At 34.1% G+C, this 27,743-nt stretch overlaps 1 protein-coding gene across 2 annotated transcripts in view; it reads right to left on the reverse strand.

Annotated features, from left to right (window-relative positions):
- Positions 1-1,588: 1,588 nt before the first annotated feature.
- The window catches only part of LOC148950293 (ATP-binding cassette sub-family G member 1-like), an 89,040-nt gene continuing 62,885 nt past the window's right edge, over positions 1,589-27,743 (reverse strand). Inside the window, exons 4-8 of one of the 2 annotated variants that reach the window (XM_089092287.1) lie at positions 26,278-26,516; positions 22,721-22,864; positions 16,002-16,150; positions 6,864-7,032; positions 1,589-2,780 (exon numbers count right to left, since the gene is read on the reverse strand). In XM_089092287.1, the coding sequence (XP_088948413.1) occupies positions 2,179-2,780; positions 6,864-7,032; positions 16,002-16,150; positions 22,721-22,864; positions 26,278-26,516 (1,303 nt within the window). In that variant the 3' untranslated portion in view covers positions 1,589-2,178. Of the gene's footprint in view, positions 2,781-6,863; positions 7,033-9,787; positions 10,660-14,148; positions 14,318-16,001; positions 16,151-22,720; positions 22,865-26,277; positions 26,517-27,743 lie in introns of those variants that run through there. The other variant, XM_089092288.1, reaches the window with a different exon arrangement.

Genomic DNA, 27,743 nt, shown 5'->3' on the forward strand with positions numbered 1-27,743 from the left:
ATTTACTGCACTTTATTGAAAAAAATTAACTATTTCAGTTTTTTGTCATTACAAAAAATTTATTTACAGTCTACGACAACAGAATCGATATGTTTTTGCATAAATTACCTTGATCTGCATTTATTTTAATAAAATAACTATTACAACAAACAGAACATTAATATATTCTGTTAATAAAATAGTGGATTAATATACGGGTTTATTTGAAGTCAAGATGGGGGTCAAGATAGCTTCAGATGCATAGAAGATCAAGAAATATGCAGATTATCACTCCGTATGGTAGATAAAACGCTCTTTATCTACCTCGGATTTTACAGTTAAAATATTAAAAAAATAATAGTACAAAAATACAACTGATCGAACATTTGGCTGAATGTTCGGATTTTGCCTAAAATTTAAATTCCAATCCAACATCATAGTTCTTAAGCAGAAAAACTGAATTTCACAAAGCACTTTACTGAAAAACTATTTACTGCACTTTATTGAAAAAAATTAACCATTTCAGTTTTTTGTCATTACAACACTGAAAATTAAAAGATTGCTGAGACCTTCAGGAATTATTATCATTATGGCATAAATTTTCTGGTTTCATTAACATGAATTGCAGTGAATTTGTATCCACTTACATCTAGTTTTGCACATTCCTTTCAAATATGTAAGAAATCAATTGGTAAATCATTTATTGATCCGTCAATTTAAATTATTGCTTCAATAAACTAAAACAAATTGCTTGAAAAATTACCAATGTACGTTTTAAATTTTTATTCAGGCACCAATTTTCTATACAACGAAATATAAACAAAGGGAAGGTTTTGACAAAAAGCGTTCTTTTAGAATATTTTGAGATGAACTTAAAAAGTAAAAAAATATAATTATTCTAACATTTTTTCTTTCCTATATGTTGATTAGCTTCTTTTTTATTGTTGGCGTGTTACCAAATCAAACTATATTCTTCTAAATACATATCGTTTTCAGTAAAGGGCAAAAGACACTCAATCCATTTAGAGAGTTTGGGAAAGAGGATATTCCCAATCTTATCTACGGTGGGTTTTACTTGCAACCTTTTGAAATAAAAACACACTAATTGAAAAACTATTCGCTTTTGGTAAAGCACAAATTATGCTCATGTCTTTAGATGATTTCCACTCTTATTTGTGTTAATTTCTGTTTGTTTCAAGTTTGGTGTGATTATCAATTTTAATTTCTGCTCGTTTTGGGCTTAATCTATTCATCCATAGTATTTAGTCTTTTTTTAGATTGATTTGATTATTTATTTAAATTTTAGTTGTTTTTAGATCTTATTTATTGATTCATAATAATTTATGATTTTTTTTAAAGTTTGGCTTATTATAACTTTATTTCTGCTTGAATTTAGGCTTTAATATAGCTACTCACTTTTCTTTGATAAACTTTTGCTTAAGAAAATGTATTTTGAATAAATACTAATAAAAACCAAGGTGTTTATAGAGAAAGATTTTTGTTCTCTATTTAACAAAATGAAAATTTGGCATGTTCTTAGAGAAGGATAGCTATAAAAGCGTATTCGTAAAACGAATGTTTGGAAATACAATTACTTTAGTGAATGATGGCTTATGTATAGGTCCATAACGACAACTAGAAGAGAAATACATGATTTTTAGGATTGTACGGGATCTTAAAAAGGATAAGTATAGGCCCAAACCTTCAAATTTTATCTCTGGTGGGGGGAGTCTTTTAGACTAATTTCAGAGAGAAGGATTACACCCCTCCCTCTTCATAACACAAGATCATTATGATTCCATTGCAGTAGCACAAAACATTAAATAGACTAATTCATCAGAAAATATAGAACAAGGACATTATTTTTACTAATTCGTTTTTATTTGTATTTTTAGTAAGTATTTCTTTTGTTAGATATAAACAGACATGACAAAATTGAAATGATCACATTTGGAAAGAGAATCAATTAGCAAATGTTCTAACATTTCATGGATTATTTCTTTATAAATAACGACAGTAGTTTCAACTTGAGATCCTTTAAAATCACACCTAGCTTTCGAATGTTCAAGTAAATAAGTTCTTAGTAAAACAAACAAATATGGATCACTATATTGTATGTATATTCTTGGTTTGCTATACAGATATCATGGCACAACTTTTAAAAAGAGTGAACACTATTGGAAACTAGAAACTATATTGCTATTTTGCAAATATCAATTTTATCTTCAAAGCAAGGAAAGCGACTACCTGGAAAAATATATAAAACCCCACCAAGACAGTAACATCAATCCAAAATGCCCCCTCTTTAACTCCCAGCTGATCAAGAACTTTTACTGGCATTCTATGATGACAGTAAACTTCCTCACACTTCAACATCGGCCTATCATTGTCGTAAATAGCTATCAAACAGCCCTCAAAACCATAACGCACATAGGTCACATACGATAGCCATCTTAGATAATACGGCATATCTTCTAAAGTTATAAAAAAGCCAGAAAATAGCAGTAAGGGCAAAGTTGCGACGGGACCTAGAAATATAGCTGCCTCAACTTTAAGACCAGCGCCGATAGCGAATCCACAACTTTGAGATACTAATGTCATTAATAAACAAATACATGAAAACATAAAGAAACGTTTTGGCTCCAATGGCTGATCAGTAAGAAAGTAGACAATGACAATGTAGCACAATGGGAAAATAACCTGGAAAGGCAAATCTGCAAATGTCTTTGCGAGGTAGTAGGATTTCAGTGAATACCAGTAGTTCAAATACTCCCTCTTGAAGACACTTAACTCCATTGGAACTGAAAGAGCAACATATAAGACAACGATAGTCTAATTAAATTCAAACCGTCTATAAGCTAAGTGTTAAATAACAATTTAAAAAGCTCTTTTTTTAAAAAGTCTCAAAAGAACACACTTAAAATTATTTACAGATAGTAGGCTACTAGTATATGTCTTCTATTGAGAATTATAACAACTAAAAACTGAAAATTTGACTCAAAAGTCTCCCCTTTTTTCTTTGTGTGTTTTTTTTTAATTAGTATTATCAAAGTTGTATTTGGGTATCTCAATGAAAAAAGAGAGTAATTTAATAATTTAATATTAATAGCACTGAATAATATGACAAGCATTGGTTCTGCTAGAAAGAGGAACATATCCACTATAAAAATACTGTTTTTACCTATTAAAATAAAGCACATGCAGTAAGCAGCCTTCAATACCCAAATCTTCACGATAATCGTAGGAATGATGCTCAACAAATATATTTTCCTATAAACTAAATTAAAATCGGAAATATAAAAAATGGCGGAGGATTTTCTTGCGTCTTACAAAACAGGTCTTGGCTTAGTCAACCTCGTAGTGTTCAAATTATGATTTTTATTTCCAACTTTTGTTCTCCACCAAATATTGGTGCATAAGAGAATAAATAAAATGAGCTGTGCGTAATCCTTTCCTACATCGGGTAGTGGAACTGGCAAAGCTGCAAGGCTTAAGTGAATATGTTAATACCTGTATGAATTATACATGTTTATTTAATGAAATTGTTTTATGATTTTAAATGTCTTAAACAGTGTTTCCGCTTTTCTTTCCAAAATAAAATATGTAAAACTTCGGCAGGTTTCGGTGTCTTCTTCTTTGTTTTTGTCAGGAGATGGATTGAGCATTCGGCAGATCTGCCGAAAAATCGGCAGAAGTGAAAATAATGACCTTACATTAACTTTTCAGTTTGATTGTTTCCTTCTTTTATTTCCAAGTATCAAAATGAGCTAGTGTATGAAATAAAACGAACAAAAAAGGTTGAAAGAGCTTCCTTTTACAAGTCTTAATACCTAATTAAATAAAAATTTTTTTTAACTGAAAGTAAGGAGCAACACTAAACTTTAAAACGAAAAAAATTGTTACGTATATGAGGGGGGTCGCCCCCTCGTCAATACTTCACTCTTTTCACTAAAGTTTGAATTTTTACCTAATTCTTTAAGAATGACTCCTGAATCACAGAAGCCCCTTAATTAGAACAAATGGCTCTTTTAAAAGTGCTAAAAAAAAAACTTTGGCGTAAAGAGCGAGGTATTGATGAGGGGGTGCCACCCTCTCAAATACGTAACAATTTCTGTTCTTTTTAAGTTTTATTGTTGCTCCGTTTTTTCAGTTAAAAAAAACTGCTCCTAAATTTCAGTTGAAAATTCCCTTCCTCCATAAGAAATTCCTTCATGGAAAGATCCTCCCATGTACCCCCCACCCTCACCCCCCTTTAACAGAAAAATCCCACTGAAAACGTCTGTATACTTCCCAATAACCAGCACTTCCCAATAACCAATACTATATGTAAGCAATGGGCAAAGTTCATAGCTTGAAGCCCTTCTACCGGGGCCTTTGGGGGGTTAAGTCATCCTCAAAGACATAGTTATTAGATTTGTCGACTATCTGCAACAAAATGGCTATCTCAAAACTAAGATCGGAAAACTTTGGGGAAAAAATGAGTGTGGGAGGGGGGCTATATGCCATCCAATATTTTTGGTCAATTACAAAGGGCACTAGACCTTTTGATTTCCCATTAAATGAGCCCTCTTCCGATCTTCTACGATCGCTGGTTCGATATGATCACCTCTGGAAAAAAAAAAAATAAACAAACACACATTTGTGATCTTTCTTCTGGTGAAAAATGCAAAATTCCACACTTTTGTACATAGGAGCTTGAAACCTCTACAGTAGGGTTCTCTGGTATGCTGAATGCGATGGAGTGATTTTAATTAAGATCAAATTGATTTTTCGGGGTGTTTCCCCCTTTTTCAAAAATTGGGCAAATTTTCTTAGGCTTGTAACTTTGGATGGGTGCCATTAAATGTGATGAATTTTACAGATTTTGAATAAGTATCAAAATCTGATTGTTTGGATACTTCCATTACACTAATGCGGGAATAAAGTATTTAAGTGTGAAAAAAAAGAGTAGAATTAAAGTAGAACACAATCCGGAAGTAAGTATGTTATTGTGCTTACTATTTGAACAGGAACGTTAACAAAATTGATTCTTACGATAAATTACAAATGTTTCTACTTAAATTTTTTCAATCCCTTAAAAGCTGGTGGAAAATCCCTAAAAATCCCAATTTTCAATACAAAAAACCCTCAGAGTTTCCCCATTTTCTGACTTCTTCCCAAGTTACAAGTAAAGACCAATTAGGCTGACTTTTATTAACGTTTGTTCAAGACGACTTATTTTGCAACTCAAGACCTTTTACGTGTACCAAAATATCTTCTTTGACGTTTAATACAATGCTTTGTATTTATCGACTAGTTAAGTTCGGTTTTGATTTATAGATTCCGGGTCCAGATCTCAGATTCTGGACCATATGAATATATTTTATTTATATTTTTTTTTGCCATTTATTTTTCCTTCTCTATTACTACTTTTGCAAAACCCCGTTTTTATTTGAATTGGTACGAAGGATTAGCATAATGGTAGCCAACGGGTTACTTTTTAACAAATTATTTTTATTTTGACTTTTTTTTTATATTGAGTTGTTAATTTTAAGCAGAGTATATAAGCAAAAATGAATCACATAAAGCTTGATTTAAGGACAGCGCCTGCATTTTGATCTTTTGAGTTATTCGGTTTTAACTAGTGTAGACTGCTACACTGCTACCTGCCTCCCAGTTTTCCAGAAAATTCCGAATGTAGACGCACTTTATTTAATTAGAATTACCAAATAATAAGATTTAAGAGAATACGCCAAATACTAAGATTAATATCCCAATTCATCGTTGTCGTCGCCATCCCCATCGTCTTTCCCAATGCCTCAAAAAGTGACGCATTCGGACGCAGTCGCATCGGGTTTCACAGACTTCATTTTTTCTTTAAACTCTCGGTCAACGTAGGGGGGCCTTTACGATTCGTCCCATACTTGGCAGAAATCGTCGCAGCCAAAGTTACGTTTTTGAGCCCATTTCTCTTTTCATTTTGTACTGTTTTCAGAATGCTGAAAAGGCTTTCCACGACGACTTTTGAATAAGTAAGTTCAAAAATAAAACGAACGGAGTGAAGAAGGCTACTGAATTTTATCACTCAATTTAGCGTCCTGATGGATGCCATCGAATTACAAAAATCAAACTTCCAGTCCTTCCCCGTTAGCTATTTGCTTAAAATTTCGTGAATATTTCCGAGAGTTCAAAAGAAGCTAGAACGTTTGTCAGTCGCTTTTGCCAAAATCCCGCCGTTGCACCCAAAATTCCTATTTCCGTAACAAAAATCCATAGGCTCGGCAAGAAAAAAAGTGGTAAATCCAAATTTAAAGTAGAAACAAAGTATTAAAGTGGGTCTAAAAATTTTAGAGGAGAAACATTCAAAATAAAGTATTTTACTCTAAAATATAGTAGAAATGGAAGCACTGGGTCGAGGTTCTTACAATAATGTAGAAACCTAGATGGCAACAAAGATGACTCGAAACAGAATTATGCTGTATAGCCATTCTGAAATTAGGAAGAAATACAAAGAACACACTCAAGAAAACAAGAAATAAAAGAGAGGGCAAATAAAGGCTATAAGCTAGACAGGAACTGAATTATGAGGGAAATCCCCATTACTTTTTTTTATATTTTTCAACTCTTAACAAAAAAAACCTAAAATGTTTAAATACTTTTTGGGAACCCAAAGTGGACAGCTTTGAAGAAGACATCATGGAAGAGGAGCGTCTGAAAGTGTTTTAATACAAGATATTTTTTATTTGGAAGATAAATTTCACAAGCACTAAATGCCTTATCCTGATACCACTGCGCTGCAAGAAGTCCACTTGAGGTTGCGAGAAGTTTGGTTGTAGGATAAATTACCATGCACCTTTAAATTACAAAAGGTTTAAATTAGTAGGTTTAAATTAGAAAATGCTTACATGTCAACAAAGTCGGCATTAATGCATTGTACATCACGAAAATCTGAGAGAAGAATAGAAGTCCAATATTGGACATTACTTTTGAACCTTCGTTGCCAACTCGATAGTACAGCATTGAAATTAACATTCCAACGAAGATGTAGGATGATAGCCTAAGATGACACAAAATCTGAAAGAAATAGGAGAAATCCATGACATGATCTTTCAATATGACATTTTTTTCCGAATCTGAGATTGGTGCTTGATCCTCCTAGGCTTGAATGTATTATGTCTCCTTTTCTTAATTAAAGTTGAAAAAACGAGATAGATTTTTTTTTAAGAATCCTATCATAAGCTTGCTTTAACTTATTGTTCATTTCTTAAAACAGTATGGATTCCGTAACAAACAAGATTTCCAAAAATATTAACTTAACCGTGAAATAGCGCATCAAAAATGAGGCTTCCAAAAGCGTTTACGATTTAACTCTTCTGAAATTGAAAGAGTGTAAAAAAAAAATAAATAAATAATAATAATAAAGAGAAATCACAACAGAAAACACTTTGACTAAAGAAACAGCCTTTTAATAGTAAATATTACAGTAGGCCTAATTACCTTGTAAAGTTTGTAAGATCAGAACGCCATTTTTGTTACCTTGCTTCATCATCATCGCTTGATACTGCTGAAACGTTATTTCAGAAGCTTTCTCGCATTCAACAGCTAGAAGTTTTAGGATTCAGCCCTCCTGACAGTCTATATCATTTGTTGTACCCTGTTCAAATTAATTTAAATGATAATAAATTATTTTTAAAGCAAGAAGCAAAATTCAAGCCACCAACACCCAAAAGTAAGGAAATTACAAATACAAATAATCTTTCACGAGAGTTTTGTGTGCTTATAACATAATTTTTTTTTAATAAGTAATGTTTTCAAGAGGGCGAACAGGACACTAGAATTAAACTAATTATTTATTCAGTTATTGAGTCATTAGCAACTGACGTGGAGACAGGGTCTAGACAGAAAACTTTTATTATAGATAACAATATCTAATATTTTGCGCGATAATAGCTATTAACTATAGTTAAATACCAAATATTATTTTGAACCGACAGAGGTTCAATATTCTGTTCTTCGTAATATGAGAAAAATCAGGAACAATTTAGCACCTATAATCCCATTAAAACAGACTTTACTTTTAATTCATCAATATAGAGAGCTTGTTAACAACCATTATGATATCCTCAACCTCTTGCCGGCACGGTTGCAGGTAAAGTAATATACTGGATTTCATTGTTTCATCCACTTGCTTTCGAAGTTGATATGTTGAAAAAAAAAGTTTAAGATAGAAAAGAAACAAAATTGAAATATATTTACTCTTTATAGAGATTTTCCTGGGCCAACTGATCGTTAAGGTTACATCTATTAAAACAGAAAGGAAAAGAGATAAGCTCAAAAATTATTTAGGTATTTTACATCATGATCTACAGTTATCCAAATTATTATTAACAATGACTTTTTTTTCAAATAAAACATGCGTCAAAAGTTGGTTGCTTCTAACCAGCAAAACAACAGGTGAAATTCTCTATTGGGGAGGGGGGATTGCGGACTATTGCTCTTTGTTTAAAAGATTAAATCTATAAAATAAGCAAAGGAAGAAAACAATTTCAAGGATTAAAGTCAATTAACCACCTATAGGAAATGATGAACAGATTATTAAGAAAAAACGATGCGTCCCCATTGAGATGACTAGAGGCACTAAGTTTCAAATTCATGTTTTCGGAAATCCACCAACACAAAGGAGCTGAAAACCAATTATTCGTTAATTATAAAAAAAAAAATTCAAACCTGTAGCATTTATAATGGATCATTTTGATGGACATTGTTTTAAGGAGTACAGGAAAGGCAATGGGAGACCACGGAATCAAATGGAGAGGAAAAACTCTCCTGGACTTAGATTACGCTGATGACTTAAGCATCCTAGATGAAAGTGTAAGCAAAATGAATGAACTTTTAGAGATTTTGCGAGTTCAGGGTGCTAGAATAGGTTTGAAAATTAATGTTAAGAAGACTAAGTCACTAAGGCTAGGAATAATTGAAAATGAAAAGGTGACGTTGGGTAACGTAAAGATTGATCAGGTGGGCAGCTTCACTTACCTTGGCAGCATTATTAGTAAAGACGGTGGGAGCAGTGAAGATGTTAGAAGTAGAATAGCCAAGGCCCAAGGTTTTTTTTCACAGTTGAAAAAAGTTTAGAAGAATAGGAAGATAAGTCTGCAAACCAAGATTAGAATATTGGAAGCTACAGTGATGACAGTGGTCAAATATGGTTCTGAAGCATGGGCGCTCCGAAAAATGGATGAAGATTTGCTAGAGTTTGATAAGAATAGGAAGATAAGTCTGCAAACCAAGATTAGAACATTAGAAGCTACAGTGATGACAGTGGTCAAATATGGCTCTGAAGCATGGGCACTCCAAAAAGTGGATAAAGATTTGCTATATGTTTTCCAGAGACATTGCCTACGGATTGTTCTGGGTATCCGGCTGACTGACCGTATTTCAAATAGTTGGCTGTAAAAAAAGTGTGGTTTAATCCAGCCTTTCTGCGGCCATAATGAAAGAAAGGTTGAGGTGGCTTGAGCATGTTTTGCGGATGAAGGATGACAAATTGCCGAAGATTGTACTTTTCAGTCAATCGTCTAGGGCTAAGCGGAAAGCAGGTCGTCCTCGTCTGGGGTGGGAGGATGCCATAAAGAAAGATTTAAAGGAAATGGGAACTTCCTGGGAGGGTGTAAAAAACGAGGCTTTGAATAGATTGGGATGGAGGAGGAGCTTGCGCAGCTGTGATGGCCTCAGGCGGCTTGGTGCTGCAGTGAGTTGTTAGTAGTAGTATTAGTAGTAGTAGTAGTATTCCATTCCAGCTACTCTTTCATTTATATTAAGAGAAGAACACAATTCGAAAGTTTATTGAAAATCTTTATAAAATGTTCAAAGGAACTGTTTTGATACCAAAATTTATCACTAAAAACGAATATAAAAAAAAACTACGAACGATAATCACATAGTAGAATTGAATATGAAAAGATGTTAAAACAAACCGTAACATTCACACTTCAGATCCAATCGTAGTTAGAACTTAGGTAAAGTTCTACATTTAGTTACACCATTTTAGATATTAATAGTCACATTTTGATAGTTTATCCTTTTGAAAAGAAAAGCTTTACCGCTGAGCTTTCAACTTCCATTTAAGGGCAACAAAAGCTATTAGTTGAAATAAGAGAAAGAATCCAAGAAGGGCAATTATATCAACCGACCAAATTCCATGTTTGACACCTAGTTGATCAAGTATTTTTACCGGTGCTCTATAATGGCAATAAGATTCATTACAATTCAACATGGGTCTATCGTTTCCGTATATTGCTAATAGTGAACCTTCAAAACCGTATCTAACATATGTTATGTAAGAAACCCATTGCAAATAATACGGTATATCTTCTAGTGTTACAAAAAAGCCAGAAAATAATAACAGTGGGATAGTGGTTATTGGTCCAAGAAATATGGCTGCTTCTAATTTCACTGCTGCTCCAATTGCAAATCCACTACTCTGTGCAACTAAAGACAACATAACACATATACCAAGGAACATGAGAAATCTTGATGTGTCTTGCGGCTGATCAGATAAAAAGTAGACAATTATTATGTAGAACATAGGAAAGATAATCTGGAATGGCAATTCTGCAAGTGTCTTTGCGAGGTAGTAAGACTTCAAAGAATACCAGTAGTTCATATGCTCTCGTTTCAGAACGCTTAGCTCCATCGGAACTGAAAAAAAAAGAAATAACAATAACATAGCTTTGGTGTATGGTTATCACAAAACCAAAAGGCTTGGTTTTAGGCCTTTTATGCTTTTCAGGGAGATAGTTTTTCTTTCTCTATTTTTTAAGGAAATTTCAGCAAGAAAAAATCCGTGATAATGCAGGAAACTCCGAGGCCCTTCAAGACTTTTCCAAGTACAAAATCTTTTTTGTCGAATCATTATTAGTCTCGCATAAATTTTACAAAAAAAGCCAACATTGTCTGCACATACGTTCACATACGTTCAGTGGTTAAAAATTTAATAGAAACTCTTCAGAGTAGCTATTGTAGATAATTTCAGAAAATGCCAGATATGCCTTTTGGTTCTGAATACAATGACTTACGGAAAAGAACTAATAGTAAAAGTGGGGTCCTACACATAGGTATATAGAAATCTACCGCCTAAAGGGGCGGGCGTCGAATCAGAAGATCTTTCTTTAGAGTGGAAGGCAAAAAACCAAAAAGTCCACATTTCTATTTGAGGGTTGAGGTTTATAAACAATCGTAAGAAAGAATTCCCCATGTCACCCGCACATTTAATGACATGGTAATGGTTGTCAAAAAACCCTTCTGGATTACCCATTTAATTCCGGAGACGATGAAAAACCCGGAAGAACCATAATCCCAATACCGTAGACACAACAGGAATGTGACAGATTCGGACCAAAAAAAGGACTTTCTTAGGGTTGAGATGACTTTTCCTTGGAAACTTCTTCTAACTTCCTCTCCGCCAGAAAAAAGTTAGGCCAGTGTGCAGGTGCTGTACCCGACTTCTTCATTGAAAAGAAGGTATAGATGGGGCAGCAATATTACAGGTTTAGAGTAGATCCATACAAAAAGGTTGGAATTTTAAAATTATCACAAGAAATAATATCAATAAAAATTAAATTTGGGACAGTTTATAAGCTAAAATCTGCATCTCGCCTCTTTCCGATTCCTTTCCGCTTTTAGTAAAGGTCAAATAATATCCTGGTATGCTTAGTAAAAGGGCTGAAGGAGCAGGGGAGTCAATTCACGGAAATGTAGCTTGAGGTAAGATGTAGTTTCAAGATCTAGGGCACGTGATTTCTTTGTTTTTTCTTAGGAAATACCAAAAATAAGTTCTGTCTTTGTATTATTTTTATTCCCACACTACTATTTCACCTGGTAAACGATTAGCGTTCAAAAAAGCTCTAAACAAAATGACTTCCCAGGTTGAACAGCCGTTCGATGTTTGATGCTTTTGTTTAGTTACCCTTTCGCCAATGCTTAGAAAGGGCCAATTTTAATTTAGTGTTTTGTTCTTTTAGATTTGTTTTGTTTTTATTTATCCTTGGAACTTTTGTCTGTGTAATTTTTATTATTTCACTTTTGTGCACTAAGGCGGTTGAGGCAGGATCTCGACCGAAATATTTGTATATTTCTCCTTCCTTTTTATCACTGGCTTAAAATATCCTCGTTTTCTCTTCTTCACAATTTGCTTCATTTTGTCATGCATAGCCAGTGTGGTCTTAGAAATTATTTAATATATAAAGCACTTGATTTTATTTAGTCAGAAGGTCATTCTCATAAATGTGTGATTTGTTCTGACTCTGCATCAGCTTTAAGTACCATAATCCTGGTTTTGACCACTGTATAAAGATAATTAACAGTAAGTTCACCGCAGACGATTTCTGGCTCTGCATTCTCGGTGCGCACAAACAGCTCCTCCCACACACTCTTTCATTAACGGGTTACTAATGTTAGTATTTGTCAGCGGTCCAATTACCCTGGAACTCGTGTTTTGACAGAAACTTTATCAAAATGCCTTTGAAACCAACTCGAGACTTCGAAACCTACTTGTAATTCCTAAAAATATCAAATAATAACATTGCACTACTAATTACCGATTTTCATAGATGTATTGAAATATATTAATTTAAAATTAGATTCTTTAAAATTTAGTGTTACAGCGTTGAAGCCAAGTTTCGCGTTCAAGAGAAATCTGACTTGTCTACCCGTGAAAAGATCTAATGTCGCTTATGTTTTTACGTTCTCCGGAGCACTCACACCTCGGTCCGGGCTTTTATAATGGGTGAGATAGGGAACGATCATAGTGTCCATTATTTATATACTGTAGTTTTGAGATAGTATATAGTCTTTCTGAAGTTATTAGGTTATTGAAATTTCCAGGCAATGATACATATTTGGTTAGGGCAGCAGCACTTGTTGGCGTTGCTGAGAATGAATTGCCTGATAGTATATCCTAGTGGGATATTTCGAATAGCCAGATTTTAATTTAAAAACTACACAAAGTGAACACTCGATGTGTAATTAAAATATATTGTGCGATAGGGGTGCTAATGACTTTACTAGAAATTGTGTAAGCACAGTCTCAAAAGTGATTATATGTATTTATGATTATATGATTGTATAATCATATATGTATGATTATAAAGTACCACCTGATGAACTAAATATCAGTCGCTTTAACTATACAGATTGAAAACAGGTTATGCTAAAATCCTAAGAGGAGGAAGGTTGTCTCCCCTTACTGTGACATCTGGAATGATTATGATGATGTAGGATATATTCTCATGAAGTGTAGAAGCTATTATACATAAAGAAAAGCATTTAGAAACATACTGATTAAGCATTTTGATGTCTATACAATGATATCAATTTTAAAACACAAAAAGTCCCCTAGGTGGGCCAGAAAAAAAAGGCTGTGAATTTATTGACTAATTATGTGAAAGTTCGTTTTATCTGGTTTAAATTTTGTATCTTTTTTTAACTATCTCATATTCAGGAATAAAGAAATATAAAGAAAATTTCATATTAAGAAAATAACCTTTTGATTAAAAGGAATATTTAACCTAATTTGATGATACGGATATGTTGGGGGGTGTATTTGCGATGCGACTTGGCACTCAAACGCATTGCTGGCTGAGTAGATTTACGAATAGTTTCCGACAACCTGTTCCATACGGTGAACTCGTAGGGGAAAAAAGAGAAAAAATGACAGATCTGTGCTACCCCAAGCAAAAACGCGACGTTCCTTAATTTTCTAGACGGGGTGCTCTAAACCTCCAGATTCTAAATTCTAAAACTCCATTTTTAGAGAATTTCAGTATGTGATGTTTCTGACTTGTGAGTCCTTGTCAACTTGGAATGAACGATTGGTTTCAGCATATGAAATAAATGAGCTCCTATTCGCGGCTGAGCAGCGTTGTGGTCGCTTTCTTTTTAGTCTTGACAAGTTAAATACCTTATTTACAGTTATGGTTAAGCAGTTTAGGTATGTATTTTAATTTTTAGGCAAAATATGTTTTTTTTTTTTTTTTTTTTTTCCTCCATTTTGGACCTCTGTGTGTCCATTTTGGCAATAGAAATATTCAAGTAAATTGAATAAATAAACATTACCACTAAATAATTACTACGTTTACTACTAAATCTATGTGTGTAAAAAAAAACCAAAAACAAAATTTGTTTACTTACAGGTAAGTAGAGTCGGCATCATGGCATTGAACATAAGGAAAAGTTGTGAGAAAAATAACAAGCCGGTATTTGAAATGACCTTCGAGCCTTCATTGCCAACTTGAAAATACAGTAAGCCTATAAGTAGGCCTACTAGGAGGTATGAGGACAAGCGAAGCCGAGTCAACACCTGAAGTATGAATAAAATGTGTAGGCCGATTGGATATGCCCCTTCTAATTCTTGCAAATTATTTTTTAAGTATAATCCTCTATTTATTCAATTAATTTTTTTTTAAGACACGAAAAATTTGCTTACTTTTATATGTTGCGCCAAATGTAATTGTACATACTAGTTTGAACTAACTAGGCTAAAGAGTTAATTTGTTAATAGTATTACTGGGAGAAGATTTTTTTGGTTCACTGAAGCGTTAGACAGGACTCGTGTAAATTTAACCAAAAAAAATATTGTGCTTGATTAAATTACATCCTTCACTTCGTTGTAGGTTTTTATTTTATTTTTATTTTTTATTCTAGCATTTCCCTTTGGGCATGCTTGCCTTCTCCAAATTGGCTTCTAGATAACAGAAGAACTTCCTTTTAGTTACTAACAAGTAGTTTTACTAAATTCAAAACTCAAAGCGAACATGTCGCGTATTGCACATCATTAACCAGCATACCACTCTCTAAGTCTAGTTTTGTCAAATGGTAAATAAAAGATTTTCAAGCAATATATGCTCCAGGCTTTATTCAAAGCAAAGATAAATCTAGATAGAAAAATGATTGCACTTTATTTGTCATTTTATCTCTTTCTTTTAACTTCATTTTTTTGAGGAGAGGGGTAAACATACATCCCCTTTATAGCTTACGAACATTCTTCAAAATGACTAAAACGTACATATAAGAAATTTTCAGAAACCTTAATATGACTAAAATAATCAAATTTTCAGTAGATGTTACGTTACATTCCTTCATATTAGTAAAATAATCAAAACCTCATTGTTACACGTTACATTGTTATATGTTACATTTTGTTGTAGCAGGCAATACGAGGAATAAGCTAAGAAAAGAAATAACAATAAACTACTTCAAACAATTTAAGCGAAACTTCAGCGATTAAAATTGTGAATACTTCAAAGTAGTAACGGTATGGGCAGTATAAGCCAAGAGTTAAAAAGCATCCATCCAAGTATTATTTCTTTTGTTACATTTTATTATACGGACTAAATAATTGCAAGGTTGTAAAAATAGAAACTGAGGAGAGAGAAAATCAATACTTTGCTTTGGCTTCTGTTTTTTGGCAAAGAAAATTCCATTTTTTATGTATAAAAACTAAAAGCTTTGAAACTGAGTATAGAGTGTTTAAATGACACTCCACTCTAAACCAACAAAGTATCAAGAACAAGCAACCTAAACATAACAGGTTAACGACAATACCTGCATGAACAAATTCTATATTCAGTTTTGCCGAAGCAAAAAAAACGGTTAAAGCAACGTCAAAATTTAAGTTAGACAGAAATTATTCTGGGAAGAAAGGGGATTGCGAGTCTTCAGCCACGGTAATGCTAAACTGTCCCTACCTAAAAGCTTACAAGTGGTAAATTACCGACCAATTGTCAGTTTCGAATGATCTTCCAAAACAATAGAAATTGTTTCTAGGTTTTTAGAGAAGCTATATGATGTGTGTTGTTTTCTGTAAAACAAAAGAACACTTTAGCACTATTTAGTGGGGGTCTGAGGAAGGCGGTACCCACTTCCTGTCTATGTTCCTTTTTACTATTTTTGATTAACGTTCCTCTTAACTTTTATTTGAAAGGCTTGATTTTTTCATCTGATGGTTGTTTTTACAATTTGGAAATTTAAAGTAACAAGTGTACCTGGTCTCGTAGAATACATATAAAACTTCTATGAAAAAGTAAGACAAATTGGTTCCAGCCAGATGTGGGAAAGGTATCTCCTCCATAGTCAATGTACTCTTCCGAATCTAACAAATTTAACTTCACTGTGGTGGATGGAGACTGTTCAGCTAGAAAAAAAAGACTTGGAGTGAAAAAAAGAAAAAAATCACTTCTATTGTGGTCAAGTTGTGAGAAGCAACGAAGCACATAATTAAATATCTGGGTAATCATATTGAGCGCGATAGCATTGATTAAGCAAAGAGCAAGGTTTTCCCCTTTTCGTTTTTTTTTCTTGGCCACTTCATAAGAAACAGATAAACCTACGAACATTTGAGGGGACTAATAAGATTGAAAAAAGGGGACTCCAATACTCTTTTTTATGATTCAAAGTGATCGGGGGGAGGGGGGGCAGCCAACCTCTCTCCTATGCCTTGAGCATTCCAGCTATATCTCATGTTGTTAGAAAAAACATTTCAAGACATGCATTTGGTTCAAAGAGATCGAAGGTCCAAGAAATGCACCTTGATGGGCAACATGACCCACAAAGTCAAAAGGGCAAACAACGCAAATTATGTAAAAGATTCGTTCGTCACATATACGTTCTATAATAAAAGTTGTATATTGCATTTTTTAAACCAGAATCACACAAAAACAAAATAAATCTGGATGATTTTAGATACAAAGGAGGCACTTGGCCCATCAATTCGTGTTCACCTGCTGCCAAATATTTTGAAGAAAGTGAGGCATATTGCACCTAAACAAGAATCGTACAAGGAATCTCAATCTCAGTGTCACAACGAGAAGTACAAGCTGTTGACCGATTCGGAAAAAAAAACAAGTTTCAACTCATTTTAAAAACAAGCAAATTCCTGACTCAATTTAAAAACGGGCGCGAAAACAGATAAGACCTGATTCACTGCAAAAGCCAAAAGGTCTGGCTTAGCCAAGGACAATATTAGGTCCCAGATGCAGAATACCAGTGTAACACTGAGAGAATGAGCAGAGTCTTTATTCGGCACAAGGACGAGTTAAGTCCTAGCTCCACACTGACTCAGTGTAAAACAAGCTAAGTCCAGACTGCATTTGGTCCTACCTCATTGGCAGACTTTTCTAGCAGTAAGGCAGGCAGTCAACACCTTGGTAGAATCAGAAGAATACAATGATTTTCCATTACCGTGATTTGAACCACATAGTGATCGTGCTGCCCCTTTAATGCCCCCTCTCTTTCTCTATCACCTTCAACTTTCTAGCAGAAATTATGTGTGCTGCACTTTTTTTGAACTGGAATCATGCAAGGATTTACAATATGTATCGTTGGAAAACTCAAACGGGTTCTTAGCCCACTTCAAATCTTTTTTGCCATATCTTTAGCAGAAACGTAGGCTAGGTTGCAACTGAATCGATGTGATAGTGAAACTATGCGATACTACAAAATATCAGAAGAAACGGAATAAAAGTTCTATCCTCAATTAAAAAAATAATTAAAACATGAAAACACAAAGTAACATGAAAAGATTTTTCCAAATTAATAGAGTTTATACAGAACATAGTCTCAAGAGCGAGTGATGAACAGTGAATATAGAAAACTTTTTTCTTGTCTGGCTCTATTGACATTATTTTGTTTACAAGTTTTTTTTTTTTTTTTTTACATTTGAGGCGACTTAACTGTATGCATGATTTTAAATTACTACATGACGTCAGTGCCATTAGTCATCTTGCATATGAAGATGCAATTTTTTGTAAAAAGTTCCATTTTATTACAACATTAAAAGTAGAACATGTAATGATAATTTGTTTCCACAAGTTAATGAAAATCTAAACAGAAGTTAAGCTTGGATAGTTGAAGAAGCAAATGCGGCTGATCTGTGACCCTAATGAAATTATCTTACATAAAGAGGAGTCGGATCTAGTTTACCACGCAAATTCACAGTTGCAGTGATAGTTACAATATAGATAATCTGGATAAAAAATCTAATCTACAATCTAGATAAAAAAAAAGAATAATGTTAGGTTTGGTTAACAAAAGGAATAGGCAATTATCATACTTACACCATTCTCCGCAATTTAGTACAGAACAAGAAAAATCACAAACGTGTTTTGAAAAAAAGAAGATCATGTGAGGGAAAGTCGCCAGTTAAGCTGATTCAGGAATTGTAACTGTGTTTTGAATAATGTGAAGCTTAAATGTTTTTGCTATAAAAAAAAAAATGTATAACCCGCTGAGTCATGTCCAAACATATTATAACTTTAAACATGATAATACATGTTTAATCAACAGTTACTACAGCACAACGGCCATGGAAATCTCCTCTGAAGAACGAGGAACGAAGTTCAAGTAGCTCTGTAGTGACGAATGTAAACAAAACAATGGAAACATTCAACGGAACGGTGACGAAAAAAAACAACAATAAAAGAAGACACGTCAGTACTATCGATACAAAAATGTTTACTTGTTGTTTACTTGGTGAGGGGCTATGACTTACCTCTGTGGGTTTTCGACAATGGCGATTTCAATGGTGAAGTTTTCATTTCAAATCGACACTAGTTTTTGAAATTCCAATAAATTTGTTTTCGCAACAGACTTTTACCATGAAGGTTAATCGAAATAATAGTTGTCATTCCTGAATCAGCTTCATAATGCAATTTTTTCACGTTTGACAGTTATTTTTCAAAAAATGTTTTTTGTAACTTTCGGTTACTATGAGCCACTTTACTAAGCTGAAGCTATCACTGCAACCATGATAATCTCGAGAGAGGAATAAATGGAATGAACAGCTTAAATTTATTCTTAATAATTCAAAGCTTTTAACACATCCTACTTGTCCTTGCAAAATGAAAGGGAGAATAAATTTTGGGACAACAGCCTCAAAGCCTGCTCTCTCCTCTGATTTCAGGATAAATTACCGCTTATAGATTTTTATTCTTAGTTTTATAGTTGACTTGAAGTATCTAGGTCGCAATGTATCAATATCATAGGCAGTGCACTAGCGCTGCCTAAGTAAAGAACGATGTGGCCACAATGTGTTCTTTCTCAACCCGGGCACTTCGTATCGAAGGTCTTGTCGTAGAAACTTTGAAAAGGGCTCATTCGGTTTGAAATTGGAGTGGCTAGTGCCCTTTTTGATAGTCGAAAAGTGTCTGGAGGACCACTTGCCCCCCCCCCACGCCCATCATTCCCCCAAACACATCCAATAAAAATTTTGAGACAGCCATTTTGTTCAGCGTAGTTTATTTGCGTATAGAAAAAATGTTTTTTAAGAGGACACTCCCCCACAGCCCTCATGGTAAGGGTTGTAACTTATGCCCTGGTGGCATATAAGGTTTTTATAAAAGGCGTTGTTGTAGAAGCTTCAAAAAAGGCTCATTCGATTGGAAATTCAAAGAGCTAGTACCCTTTTTAATAGTCGAAAGTGATTGGAGGGCAACTAGCCCCCCCGCGCCCATCATTCCCCCAAACACATCCAATCAAAATTTTGAGATAGCCGGGCACTTCGTATCGAAGAAGTTGTCGTGAAAACTTCGAAAAGGGCTCATTCGATTGGAAATTGGAGTGGCTAGTGCCCTTTTTAATAGTCGAAATTAATTAGAGGGCAATTAGCCCCCCTCCACGCCCATCTGTCCCCCAAACGCATCCAATCAAAATTTTGAGATAGCCATTTTGTTCAGCATAGATGATTTCCCCATAGAAAATATCTTTTCGAGGGGAACACTCCCCCACAACCCTAAAGGCAAACGTTTTAGGTTATGCCCTTAAGTCATATAGGGTTTTAATAGACAGAGTTGTTGTAGAAACTTAAAAAAAATCACATTAGATTTGAAATGTAAAGGGCTAGTGCCCTTTTAAATAGTCGAAAGTGATTGGATGACAACTAGCCCCCCCACGCCAATCAGACCCCCACAAACGTCTAATAACAATTATGTGATGACAATTTTGTTCAGAGTAGTTGATTTCCAGATAGAAAATATGTTTTTGAGGAGGACACTCCCCCACAACCCTCTGGTCAAGGGTTTTAAGTTATGCACCGGGGTCATATAAGTTTTTTGTTGAAGGAGTTGTCGTAGAAACTTCAAAATAGGCTCATTCGATTTGAAATTCAAAGGGCTAGTGCCCTTTTTAATATTCGAAAGTTATTGGAGGGAAACTAGCCCCCCCCCCTTCCACGCCCATCATTCCCCCAAACACATCCAATCAAAATTTTGAGATAGCCATTTTGTTCAGCATAGTTGATTTCCCGATAGAAAATATCTTTTTGAGGAGGAAACTTGGAAATTCAAAGGGCTAGTTCCATTCTTAATAGTCAAAAGTGATTGGAGGGGAACTAGCCCCACCCCCCACGCCCACCATTCACCCAAACACATCCAATCAAAATTTTGAGATAGCCATTTTGTTCAGCGTAGTTGATTTTCAGATAGAAAATATCTTTTTGAGGAGGACGCTCCCCCACGACCCTTGCGGCAAGGGTTTTAAGTTATGCCCTGGGGGCATATAAGGTCTTTATAGAAGGCGTTGTCGTAGAAACTTCAAAAAAGGCTCATTCGAGCGGAAATTCAAACAGATAGGGCCAGTTATAATCGTCGAAAGTGATTAGAGGGCAACTAGCCCCCCCCGCGCCCATCAGTCCCTAACACACATCCAATGAATATTTTGAAATAGTTATTTTGTTAAGCGTGGTTGATTTCTAGTGTGAAACTATGTTTTAGAGGGGGACACTCCCCTAAAAGCCTCGGGGCAAGGGTTTTAAAGTATGCCCTGGGGGCATATACGGTTTTTATAGAAGGCTTTGTCGTAAAAACTTCAAAAAATGCTAATATGATTGAAAGTTAAAAGTGCTTGGGCCCTTTTAAATAGTTCACTGTGTTCGGAGGGCACATAGCCTCCCCCCACGCCCATCGTTCCACAAAACATAACCAATAGAAATTTTGGCATAGCCATTTTGCTCACCGTAGCTGTCTTCCTGATAGAAAATATGTCTTTGAGGAGGATACTCCCTCACAATCCTCAGGGCAAGGTTTTTAAATTATGGCCTCGGGGCATATAAGGTTTTTATAGAAGGCGTTGTCATAGAAACCTCAAAAAAGGTTCATTTGATTGGAAATTCAAAGGGCTAGTGCCGTTTTTAATAGTTGAAAGTGATTGGACGGTAACTAACCCCCCTCTCACGCCAAGCTTTTCATAGGCAGCGCGCTAGCGCTGCCTAAGTAAAGAACGATGTGGGCACAATGTGTTGTTTTTTGGTTTTTTTTTCTTCATACCCGGGCACTTCGTATCGAAGGAGTCGTCGTAGAAACTTCGCAAAAGGCTCACTCGATTGGAAATTGGAGTGGCTAGTGTCCTTTTTAATAGTCGAAAATGATTGGAGAGCAGCTAGCCCCCCCCCCACGCCCACCATTCACCCAAACACATCCATTCAAAATTTTGAGATAGCCATTTTGTTCAGCGTAGTGGATTTCCAAAGAGAAAATAGGTTTTTGAGGAGAACACTTCCCCACAACCATCAGGGCAAGGGTTTTAAGTTATGCCCTGGGGGCATATACGGTTTTTTATAGAAGGTGTTGTCGTAGAAACTTCAAAACAGGCTCATTCGATTGGAAATTCAAAGGGCTAGTACCCTTTTTAATAGTCGAAAGTGATTGGAGGGCAACTAGCCCCCCTCCCACGCCCATCATTTCCCCAAATACATCCAATGAAAATTTTGAGATAGCCATTTTGTTCAGCGTAGTTGATTTCCAGATAGAAAATATGTTTTTGAGGAGGACACTTCCCCACAACCCTCAGGGCAAGCGTTTTAAGTTATACCCTGGGGGCATATAAGGTTTTTATAGAAGGCGTTAAGGTTTTAAACGAGCAGAAATTAACATAAGCTGGGCTCAAAACCCCTATGCCTTCCCAAGGCCAGAACAAAATTTGCACTTTACTGAAAAAAATATAAATGTTTTTACTTTTATAACTTTAATAAATCGAATAATATTAACATTTTGATTACTAAATATCAGTATATGTGCATTAAGCTAACAATGCACATTCATTAGTATTTTTTTTCAGTAAAGTGCAAATTTTGTTCTGGCCTTGGGAAGGCATAAGGGTTTTGCGCCCAACTTATGTTAATTTCTGCTCGTTTTGAGTTTGACTCGGTTATTTATTTTAATATCTGTTCGTTTTGGGTTTTATTTATTCATCAATGCTGATTTGTGGTAGTTTCGAGCTTGGTAGATTATTTTATTTTATTTTTGCTCATTTTTTGTTTAATGGAGTTCTTTACTTTTCACTGAAAAACTTATTTTGTGGAAGAAGTTTTTTTAATTAATAGATCTCTAAGAGGCTACAACATTTCTAGTGTTTTCTGATTACACATAGCCTGCGCCATTCATATTTCATAGACAACTAATTTTGTGCTTCGAACAATTTTTTTCCTATAATCTGAAATGAAAATTCAAAAGAAAAAATACTTTTGAACGAAGTAACCTCATAGATTGCACAATAAACAAAAATTTAATTTAAGTGAAAGTTAATTTTTTTTTTATCACTTCATGCATTTTTTAGCTGTATTCTAGCGTGTATTCTTACAAAAAAAAATCTTTACAAAACACAAAAAATAGTTTAAATGCATTTTTGCTACTTTTCTACAGATCGGACAAAAATTTCGGAGGGGTTCAAATCCGGTAGTCCGCCCCCCCCCCCTTGATAAGACCTTGACTACCTGGTATTTTAAGCTCCTTTTCATCAGATTCTATAATTCCATGTTTGTCCAAAACTTTGGTATATTTGTTACACATTCCAGAATCCACTGCCAGGATGAGCTTATGAGCTACCTCTCCATACTCCCCAATTGCCACTTCCATAGCTAAGAAATAAATATAAAATTAATAAACATCTTTCACTCTTTGCCAATCAAACCAAGTTATTTGAAGATGAAAAAGCATTACGGTAATAAAAAGTAAAAAAAAAAGTAGACGAAGTGTGAACACAGGATCAATAGGGAAATTTAAACCAGATATAAATTACAAAACTTCAAAAAAGAATTATGCAGACGATAATCAGAATAATCAAATGCTTAATATATTATTTACTAAAATATACTAATATGCTTAAGTAGCACATTATTTCTATACTATACTAGCAAATATCCGTATTAAAAAAAAAAAAAATCGTAAAAAATTTTAATACCTTTTTTCGCTTTCATTTTGATCTTTAGTCAACTGCAATGCATTTTTTCTCTTTTTTCTTTTTCTTCAAACTTATAAGCAATCGGAAGGACTAAGGAATTAAGCAAATATAAAAATGCACTCAGTTCAAGCTAGGCCTTTTCAAATATTAAACAAAAAAACAAGCTTTTTCAACTGAAAGTAAGGAGCAACAATAAAATTTAAAACAAACAGAAATTATCCCGCATATGAGGGGGCCTGCCCCTTCCTCGATCGTCACTCTTTACTCAAAGTCTTAAGAGCTCTTAAAAAATACTTTCAACGGGCCATGTGTTTAAGCAGTATTTTATAAGGAATTAAGACAAAAAGTCAAATTTTGACATAAGGAGCGAGGATTAAGGTAGAGGCAGCCCCCTTATGTGCGGAATAATTTCTATTCATTTTAAGTTTTAATGTTGTTCCTTACTTTCAGTTGAAACCAGAAACTTTTTTTATTTAATTTCTGACAGAAGATTTCTACAGAAGAAAATAAAGCAGAACTGGCTAAAAACAGAAAGAAAACTATACCTCGTTTTAATTTTTGTTAAAAGACAGTAAAAAATAAGCGTTAAGCTCTACCAGGGAGGACATTTGAAATCGTTTTATTTTTTGAGGAGTTTTCAGACAGTTCATGGCAATTAAAGGCAAATAAGGAGCAACCTTTGTCTATAGAGACTGAAGCCCCGAGAAACAACAATTTTACAACAATGATACACCAAATACATCTGCTCGAGTCTAAAATCTACTTCATCATTGGCGCTTTACTGAAAACGAATTGTATTACAAATATTTTCTTTTGTACTTAATTTGAAATAAATTATTGAAAATAAATATTAAAATTACAGTAAAATTTGGAATTGATGAGCTTTCAGCAATTAATATCATTATAGATCGAATGTTCAGTTTAATCTATTAATTCTTTCTAAGATTATTTAAGAAGAATATGTTTTCACCACAAAACAAGAGTTTGGATACTGACCCCTTCCTTAATTGTAAAAATCAAAAGCCTACTGCGTCATTGGCGCTTCACTGAAAACAAATTATATTACAAATATTTTCTTTTCTAGTTCTTACAGCTTTGAAAATGAAAATAAAATTACAGTGAAATAAAATCTTGAACTGATGGATCTTTCAAAAATTAATATCATTATATATCAATATTCAATTGGTTTTGTTTATACTTTCCAAGTCTGTTCAAGACACATATACAGTGAAGCGCCAATGACGCAGTAGGTTTTAGACTTTTACAGTGAGAGAAGGAGGCGATACCCAAACTCTTGTTTGTAGTGATTTTTGTTCGTTTCAAGCTTAATTTACATATTCAATCTAAGTTTCACTCGCTTTAAGACATATTTATTCATTTAAATTAGTATCTATTGTATGTTTGTTTGCATTGATTGTTTATTTAATTTCTCTTCATTTTGGGTTTCATTTATACTTCAATATCAAAATGTTTTTTTTTTCGTTTTAAGCTTGATTTGCATATTAAATTTAAGCAATACTCGCTTTAATATTTATTTATTCATTTATATTATTACTTATTGTATGTTTTTCTTGCTATGATTGTTTATTTAATTTCTGTTCGTTTTGGGTTTCATTTATTCTTTAATAGTAATTTCTGGTCGTTTTAAGTTTGAATTTTAAAATGTATTTGTATCTAATGATCTTAAGTTTAAAATGGCCTTTACTTTTCTTTGAAAAACTTCTTGTTTGGAAAGTTTTTTTTTATTAATTTTTGTTTGTTTTTGATTGCAAAAAGTTTCCAGTTGTTAAAAATTCCTTATTTCAGAATCAAAAATTTTTTTTTAAATCAAATGTTCATCAAATTATAAAGACTAGTATCAAAGTAACAATATCAAAGTAAAAAAATGGGTTTTCGTCAACCTCGGAGTTTTTATTATCTGATGTTTGAACTATTTTTAACAAAATGGCTTTCTAATTTTTTTTAATCCGATGGGTTCGAGGAAAAAAAAGGCGTGGGGGGCTAATTGCCCTTTGATCTCTTTTGACTCTTTAAAAGTGAACTAGAACTTTCCGTTTTCAATCAATCATTTATACGAGAATCCCTTCTATAAGAACTATATATACGCCAGGGCATAACTTACAACGCCTGTCTACGGGCCCTGGGGGGTTGTGTCAACCCCGAAGTTTTAATAGCTGATGTTTTAACTATTTTTAACCAAATGGTCACCTCAAAATTTTTATCAGATGGATTTGGGAAAGAAAAAGGAGTAAAGGGGGAGGGGCTTATTGCCATCCAATCTCTTTTGACTCTGAGAAAGTGAACTAAAACTTTTAATTTCCAATCAAATGAGCCCTCTATGAAGTTTATAGGAGCATCCCTTTCATAAGAACCATATACGTCCCCAGGACATAACTTGCAACGGCTGCCCGCCGGGCCCCTTAGGGGTTGTGTCGAAACCGGAGTTTTTGTTATCTGACCTTTGAACTATTTTAAAAAAAATAGCTATAGAATAAAAAAAACACAATAATTGTGTAGAATAAAAAAAAAACTAGAATCTAAAACTAAAATAATATAAGTAATAGACTATATATAAAACAAAAACAGAAATTAATATTTATATATATATATATATATATATATATATATATATATATATATATATATATATATATATATATATATATATATATATATATATATATATATATATATATATATACAATTATGTATATATATACATATACAATTTCTATTTCTGTTTTCATGAGGGTAGCTGGCAATTGTATGCATATATATTTTAGTTAGACTGTTTTAGTTTTATACATTTTTTTTTTATGTTAATTTAGATTCTAGTTTTTTTCTTTTCTTTTTTTTTTATTCTACACTGAAGAAGCCTTGTTTTATACGGGCGAAATATTCGTTTGATTTTTGTTCTCTTTGTTTTCTTTTACTAGCCATAGACCCGTTTGTCTCTTTCAGATTCTTTCCTTTGTTTTGTCATGGCTGGCTAGTTCGACTTTAGATCTTTTATTTTATGGAGTTGATACCACATTAATATCACTTCACAATTTAATTTCGTATCTAAATAAAAAATAAAAAAAAACGAACCAAAATCAGCGGGATTATGGTAACTTGGACAGTGAAGACCAGCTGAAGCAAGAAAAGAAACCAGTCCCGAAGTAACTCCTTTGTAAATGCACTGTCCGTCAGCTAGCATGTACAGTTGATCAAACTGTTCAAAAATCCGTGCACTCGGCTGGTGAATAGTGCAGACAATTGTTCTTCCTCCATAAGCTAACGCCTTCAATAGTGCAATACATTGCATACATGATGCGCTATCAAGACCACTAGAAGAATAAATGTGTTAGTATTAATGAAAACTCCAACTTTTCTCTATAAGTACTTTCGCTATAAGTACTAAAATTCCTTTATATCAAGATTTAGTCTTAGGTAGTGTTTTCTTTAGCACACATTTAAAAACAAATTCTATTTTAAGTATATATTTGACAGTATGTTTATTAATAACACATCTTATTTAGAAAAAAAAATCAGAAATTCGAGACAGACAAGATCATTCAGCTGTGCAATGAAAAGCACAGCTGAACCAACAAGCAGGACAGGGAAAGCAGAGACCTGTATAAGCAACTCAAACGGGCTGTAGAGAAAGCAATACGCAGTGCTCACCGCACCTTTATTTAAAAAAAAATACGACCAGTCCGGAAGGGCTTTCAAGAAAAACCTTAAGGCAGCTCCCTCCTTGACGAAACAGACCACCAGATACAATCCACAGATGGGATCCACTTTAGATGGAAAAAAACACTTTGAAAATAAACTTAACTCGACCATCTTCTCTGACCCAACGCTATTATCTAGTTTCCCCATGATTTTTCTCGAGGAAAGCCTATTCTTTCTTGCTCGAAAATAGAAGCAGCGACCAGAGATTCAAATATGAACAAAGCTACTGGGTTTGATGGACAGCCAGAGCTTCTGAAAGACAATTCTGAGCCCCTCGTCGACCTGTGTCAGAAAATTACCACGGCTGCCTGAGAATAAGGTCACTTCCCCTCATCATGGTGTGAAGCCATGATACTCCCTGTCCATGAAAAAGGTTCAAGAGGGGTTGGCGATAACTATCAGCTAATCAGTCTTGCTGATAAGTGTCATGCGTGGGTGCACCCGAGCAGTATGCTCAAATGTGATCTCAAAATACAAAGCGAATTTCCAACCAAATAGATCGACGGTTGCTACAATTTTTACAGTCTATCAGATCTCTATAATCTGTTCATAGACTTCGAACAGATGTTCAAAGTTATCTAGAGAGAAGACCTAAGCCGCATTCTTCTTTAAATTTGCATTCCACTGCCCTTGGTTTCCTTGGTCAGATACATGTACATGAAATTTAGAAGCCGTGTTATGACTGGAAAAGTCTTAACCGATAGCTTTGAAGCATTGACCGGTGCTCTAAAAAGTAGCTTACTATCACCAGAGGTATTCAATCTCTTTTTAATTGTCGTCCTTGCCCTTAGAATAGCCCGTCTGATACCCTTCTAGGGCGGCTGGTAATAATCAAACTA

Source organism: Artemia sp. Qi Xiang Cuo, chromosome 7 (assembly GCF_049724085.1).
Source record: "Artemia sp. Qi Xiang Cuo chromosome 7, ASM4972408v1, whole genome shotgun sequence".
NCBI lineage: Eukaryota > Metazoa > Arthropoda > Branchiopoda > Anostraca > Artemiidae > Artemia > Artemia sp. Qi Xiang Cuo.